General features: G+C 47.9%; 1 protein-coding gene across 7 annotated transcripts in view; it reads left to right on the top strand.

Annotated features, from left to right (window-relative positions):
- Nlrc3 (NLR family CARD domain containing 3) overlaps positions 1 to 4,483 on the top strand; it is a 28,686-nt gene extending 24,203 nt beyond the window's left edge. The window contains exons 14-18 of one of the 7 annotated variants that reach the window (XM_031360713.1): positions 2,057 to 2,140; positions 2,529 to 2,612; positions 3,129 to 3,212; positions 3,607 to 3,690; positions 3,979 to 4,483. In XM_031360713.1, the coding sequence (XP_031216573.1) occupies positions 2,057 to 2,140; positions 2,529 to 2,612; positions 3,129 to 3,212; positions 3,607 to 3,690; positions 3,979 to 4,069 (427 nt within the window). In that variant the 3' untranslated portion in view covers positions 4,070 to 4,483. The other 6 variants (XR_004115945.1, XR_004115947.1, XM_031360752.1 and 3 more) reach the window with 6 other exon arrangements.
- Positions 4,484 to 6,521: the final 2,038 nt, after the last annotated feature.

Below are 6,521 nucleotides of genomic sequence, written 5' to 3'. Positions count from 1 at the left end.
AGAGAGGGAGGGAGAGAGAGGGAAGGAGGGAGAGAGAGGGAGAGAGAGGGAAGGAGGGAGAGAGAGGGAGGGAGGGGGAGAGAGAGGGAAGGAGGGAGAGAGGGAGGGAGGGAGGGAGAGAAAGAGAGAGAGCGCTGTGATGTGGTGGTTCAACTTTAATCCCAGCACTTGGGTGGCAGAGGCAAGTGGATCTGTGAATTTGAGGCCAGCCTGGTCTAGAGAGTGACCAGGACATCCGAGGCTACGCAGAGAATATTTGTATGTGTGTGTGTGTGTGTACATGTGTGTGTGTACATGTGTATACCTTTCTTTAAAGGTGAGGACTAGTGAGATGGCTCAGTAGGTAAAGGTACTTGCCATCAACCCTGATGACCTGAGTCTTGGAACTAACTCACAGGCGAGAACTAGCTCCTGAAACTTGTCCTCTGAACTAAACACACACACACACACAGACACACGTGTGTGGGTGTATTAAGTTTGTGAGTGTGGGCATACACACACCAGGGTGTGCATGTGAAGGTGAGTGGACAAGCTCAGGTGTTGGCCCTTGCCTTTGACCTTGTTTGAGACAGTATTTCTCCCCCTTGCTATATATGCCAGGCAATCTGGCTGTAAGCTTCTGGAGTTTCTCATTTTGCTTCCAAACCCCCTGTAGGAGAGCTGGGGTTACAGACATGTGCTAGTGCATCCAGCTTTGTGTAGGCATCTTAACTCCTGCTTACAAGGCGAGCCTTTATGCCCTGAGCCACCTCTACAGCCCAAGGCTTAGACATCTGAGCCTTTGCATCGCTTTGTGGTTTCTTCTCCATCTTTCATACATCTTCTCTAGCTGGTACTTCTCCCTCTTTCCTGCTATTTCACTGCTAGACACTGGTGCTCCTCAGGGTTCCAACTGCTCAACTCCTGATGACTCCCACACTGCTCCCTGGGTGGTTTGAATGAGAACAGCCCCCATGGGCTCATATATTTGAAGCTGGTGGCACTGTGTGGTTAGGATGAGAAGGTATGGGCCATGTTGGAGGAGGTGAGACACTGGTTGTGGACTGTGAGGCTTCAAAAACACAAGCTATTCCCAGTTAGCTCTCCCTGCCTTATGCCTGCGGATCCAGATGTAAGCTCTAAGCTATGTTCCAGCACCATGTCTGTCAGCTGCCTGCTGCCACATTCTCTACTATGATGATGGTCCTAGGCTCTCATCCTCTGAAACTGTAAGCCTTCAATATTGCTTTGGTGTGTTACCAAAGCAATAGCTGTGTCTCCTGAACTCCAGCACAGCAATCCACACCCATGTAGCCTCGTGCCCTCAGTGTCTCAGGTATTGCAAGTTGCGGCATCCTCTTGCACACAGGCCTGCTTCTTAGTTTTCCCTCTGACCCCTGGGACCAATCATTGTGCAAGCTTGGGGCACTAGCTGGGCTTTGGACCCCCACCACCTGGAACTCAGGTACTTGCTACTGAACACAAACTGCTTCCTGACACATGGCAATGCCCATTTGTCCAGAATCCACTTATTCTCCTAGAATTTGCTTTTTTCTTCCAACTGGAAGTAGGAGAAAAGATGCATAAAGCCTAACCAGCGAGAAGAGCACAGAGCAGGGTGGTGCTGGTGCATGCGTTTAATCCCAGCATTCAAGGGGGCAGAGGGAGAAAGATCTCTAGATTTGATAACAGCCTGGGCTACAGAGAAAAACTCTGTATCAAAAACACTTCCCTCACCCCTACCCCCACCCCAGGAGAGCGGTGCAGAGAGGACTTCAGGTTAATCTTCCTGTTGGCATACTTTGAAAAGCATACTTTTTGGTCTCAAACCTTGTTGATAGCAATTTCTATGTCTCTTTTCTTGTTTGCCTAGGACAGTTTGTTCAGATATACACAGACCTCCTAAGTTCCTCTGTGCATTAATTGTGAGGCCAAGGGCGCAATGGCTGCCCAACAGAGACAATTAGCTAAGGTGACTTGCTGTAGGTCTGGTGTGCGTAAAGGGACCCAACCCATACACCTTGCCCAGAGAGTTGGCTTGTGCTCCGTTTATACCAATGCGTCACACTGTGTCCAGCTTACAGGAGAATGCCATAGGAGATGAAGGAGCTTCCTCAGTGGCTGGCGCACTGAAGGTGAACACAACCCTCATTGCTCTCTAGTAAGTCCTGTGTGCATGGGAGCCAAGTAAGATCACCCCCTTCGCCACCCCCCCATGCCACAGCCATCTTTGTTTATCAGTCTGGGAAAGCTGTCTGGCTTTTCTAATATTAGTGACTGGGTAATCAAACACGTAGGAAGGATTGCAAGTACATACAGCATTTGCCCCAAGTCCTTCCAAAAGGCTCCCTATTTCCCATCCATGTCTAGACCTTGTTCTCAGGTGTCAGAAGAGGTGGGAGATGCAGCGTTCTTGGAAGAATCACAGGAAAACAATCCTTAGTGCCATTTCTCAACAGAGTATGGAGGGAGGGCTGGCGCAGGGCAGGGAGGGACCAGGAGCCCAGGAGGCCCGATTACCCACACTGATAGCGTTTCCTCTTATACAGCCTACAGGCGGCCTCCATTGGTAGCCCAGGGGCCCAGGCACTTGGGGAGGCCCTAGCTGTGAACAGAACTTTGGAGATTCTTGAGTGAGTATTCCTGGTGCTGTTGACAGATGTTTGCTGGGAAAAAGATCTGAAGCTACAGATTCAAAAGGAATAAATAATGAAGGCAGACATCCACTCAGATAATTTTCATGATCTTTTGGGTTTTAAGCTCCATCTTCTCCATTCCCACTTTGTCTTTCCCTGCAGTCACTATGGCACTATGGGTTGGGCTTGTCCCAGACAAACAGGTCCAAAGGCTCTATTTAGTGGTATCCCCCCAGCCCCACAAATCAGCAGCCAACTCCTGGGGTGGGCTCCCCGAATGCTCGTGCCACTTCTGCTCTCTAGGATCCTGTAAGCACAGTGCACTGTGGACCTCTGGGTGGATAGTTACTGCTCCTATCTGGAGTAGACAAAAGGACAGTCTTCCATTAGGAAGAAGCCAATCCAATCCCTGTGATTGGTAATGTCCAGATAAGCCCATACCCATCTGGGAGGGACATCAGTATCACCCCACAGCCTATCTCTGCACTTCAGGCTTCTCACTTGCCCTGACAGCTTACGAGGAAATGACGTTGGGGTAGCTGGAGCCAAGGCCTTGGCAAATGCTCTGAAGTTAAACTCCAGTCTCCGAAGACTCAAGTAAGTGATCATGTGTGATCCACATGCAAGCCAAAGCAGCCAAGTTCTGCCAGTGCTTTTCAGATGACGCACACACCAGTGCTTTTCAGATGACGCAGAGTTCCCTTTAGTTGCCTCCTCCTACATGTTAGCTGACCATTACTAACCACATCTGCCCAAGGTAGCTCTGTTCATTCTCCTTAAATAATTTACTTAAGATACAAAGTTATGGACTTGGATAGAGTACCTGGCTACAGTTTAGAGGTCAAATGTCAGTCTGGCAGTTGCTGTGCTGCCTGTAGATAATCAACCTCAGAACCTCTCATGCCATCCTTGTCTCAACAAGGCAGTGTTGCCTCCTTACACTTTTCGGTCCTGGAGACTCACCATGGGTCTCCATTTCTTTTCTGTCTAGTCTCCAAGAGAACTCACTGAGGATGGATGGGGCCATATATGTCGCCACTGCACTATCTGAGAACCATGGTCTGCATTATATTAAGTGAGTACACTCAGTGGCACCCATCTTTTCCAGCGACTTTTGCTGAGCCCCAAAATTGCTCCCAGACCAGGCTCTGTCTTTAGTCCAGTTCTGGGAGTGAGGTGATCTGAAGACATTCTGACAACTCCATGGGGAGACTAGGTCTAAGAAGGAACATGCTAGAGTGGTGTGTGTAGGAGGGAATCCCAGAAGGGCAAATTCAGTAGGGACCTGAATTCATTATAGTGACATTCACTCTATTAAAGATAGCCTGTAGATGCTTAGGTCTGCCCTAACTCTCTGTCCTAGTCTCCAGGGAAATGACATTGGGGAATCTGCTGCCAGGATGATCTCAGAGGCTATCAAGACAAATGCTCCCACATGCACTGTGGAAATGTAAGGAAAGCAAGCTCCTGGAGGACAGGACCATGTAGAGACTCAGCTAGAAGCTTCTGATCAGAGAACCTCTGGTCTCTGCAAATCTTCCTGGAATCGGAAATGCTGCTGGGCCAGCTCTCAAGACAGGAAGGGAAAGCACTTCAACAAAGTTCACAGGCACCTTTCCTGCCCAGGGTCAACCAAGGAAAGATGGCTACTATTATGGGATAAGGAAGGGTCTGCCACCAAGGGGCACTCAGGAACAAAGTCTCAAAGCTCCACAAAGTAGGAGGCTGGTCCTGGCTTACTTGTCCCCAGAGTCTTCATATGACCTAACTTAAAAGAACAAAAGAAGTCGGGCAGTGGTGGTGCACGCCTTTAATTCCAGCACTTGGGAGGCAGAGGCAGGTGGATTTCTGAGTTCGAGGCCAGCCTGGTCTACACAGTGAGTTCCAGGACAGCCAGGGCTACACAGAGAAACCCTGTCTCAAAAAACAAACAACAAAACAAAACAAAAAAAAGAACAAAAGAACAGAATAACAACGACAGTGTTCCCGCCCTGCACACTCACATGGCTGGCATCACTCTCTGCAGTGCTCCCGCCCTGCACACTCACACGGCTGGCATCAGTCTTCAAGCTTACTAAGCACATTAGCTTGCCAAAGGTGACAATGGGTTCATTTTTTTCTTTTCTCAAGAGAAGAAGAAAGTTTTGAGGTGTGACCTTTAGATACATATGGAGAAGATATGAGAAATCTGGGCAATGAATGAAAGGTTAATGCTAAGACTCTGGGCAATAAATGAAAGGTTAACGCTAAGACTCTGGAGTGAGAGTTCCATCTCCAAGGCCTTGCCCGCACTCTTTGTAAGGACCTCTCAGACATCTACTATGCCTTGCCATAGTTGGAGTCCAGTGCACTGGTTATCCATTGCGAATTAACTGTTGATACCTTGATGCCATTATCCTGAATTTAAGCTTTCAAGAACTCTCTGCAGTGGCTACAGCTTCCTCATGGAGACAAACAAGCTGTGCTTCCTTATGGCAAATTCCTTCCATGTCTGACTGAGACAGGAAAACCTACATGAACTTCACAGGTCTCAACCAGGGCACTGAGATAAGGGTTAAGCACAGGCGTGGTGGTACAGACCTGTGACCTCAGCACTCGGGCGGCAGAGGCAAAGGGATCTGTGAGTCTGAAGCCAGCCTGGTCTACACAGTAAATTCTGGGACAGCCAAAACTACATAGCGATACCCTGTCTTAACAAAAAAAAAAAAAAAAAAAAAAAAAAAAAAAAGTATGCAAGAGCCGGACATGTAGCACACACTTGTAATTCTAGTGTTTCAGAGAACATTATTTGGAAATGGAAAGTGTATTCCTTTCGGGTTTAAAGGGTATTGTTCCTGGGTAGAGAATGCTATCTTTCTTTTGGTACTTTTATGATGTTGCTCTCCGACTGGGGCTCCACAGGGTTCCTTCCACACTGCCAACAGCAGCAGCAACATGCAGCTCTATCCTGTTTCTGGCTGAAGCTTTCAGGACAGTAGTCAGTCAGCAAACAAATGCTGGGAAAGCTGTACCCTATAGAAGCCTTGTATATGGGTGCGAGGGCCAAACCTTGTAAGGAAATAGGGTGCTCTCCAAAGATCCCCAGAGCAAGCCCCACCAGACTTAGAAAGCTCCCCTTTCCAGAGTCCATAGTGGACTCTGGAGGCTTCCCAGCTGTCTGGCTAGCAAGGTCTAGAACCAAGATAAACTACTAACTGGAACAGTGGTTTTGCTTTTTTCCTATTCAGTTTCTGTTGCTGTCTTCTGCATTTTCTCACAGTGCATCCTGCTACTTTCCATCTCAGACTTTTAAATGGTAGGGCGATGCTTCTCACCTTGGCTCCTCCAGCTTTAACACTTCCATCTGTTTTCCACATCATTGAACAGCGGTTGTCGTTCTCTCTGGTCTCTGCTGTGGTCCTTAGTAGCCTTGTGTGTTTACCCCCTAGGAAAACTTCCTCCTCCTTCTCTTCCTCCCCGCTTCTCTCTCCTTTGCTTCCTTCTTTCCTCTGTCTTCCTTCTTTCCTCTGGTTTTACTAGAATTCTAGGAGATTACAGAGATAAGTGTGTTCTGTCCATAGGTTTATCTGGAGCTCTTCCATGACTGTGCATTTGTCAGTCATGACTAGACATACATACATGTGTTAGAATATTTCCAAAGTGTCTGGTACTTGCTATTTGTATCTCCTGACTGGCTGTCTCAGTTAACAAATACCCAACTAGGATGCCTCACCTCTAAGCACTTTTCAATACAACTTTCCCATAATGAGTAGTCCTCAAAGTCCTTTTATCCTCCCAACATCCCTTTAGACACTTGAATCTAGTTTAAGGCCATCACCTGAGCTCTTCCTATAATACTAAGCCTCAGCTGGCCCAGAGCTTTCTATGTAGACCAGACTAGCCTTGAGCTCACAGAGATCTAGGTGC

This window comes from Mastomys coucha, unplaced genomic scaffold (genome assembly GCF_008632895.1).
Source record: "Mastomys coucha isolate ucsf_1 unplaced genomic scaffold, UCSF_Mcou_1 pScaffold12, whole genome shotgun sequence".
NCBI classification, from domain to species: Eukaryota; Metazoa; Chordata; class Mammalia; order Rodentia; family Muridae; genus Mastomys; species Mastomys coucha.
Note: the sequence above shows the minus strand (reverse complement) of the source record. Positions and strands in the feature narration are given on the sequence as shown.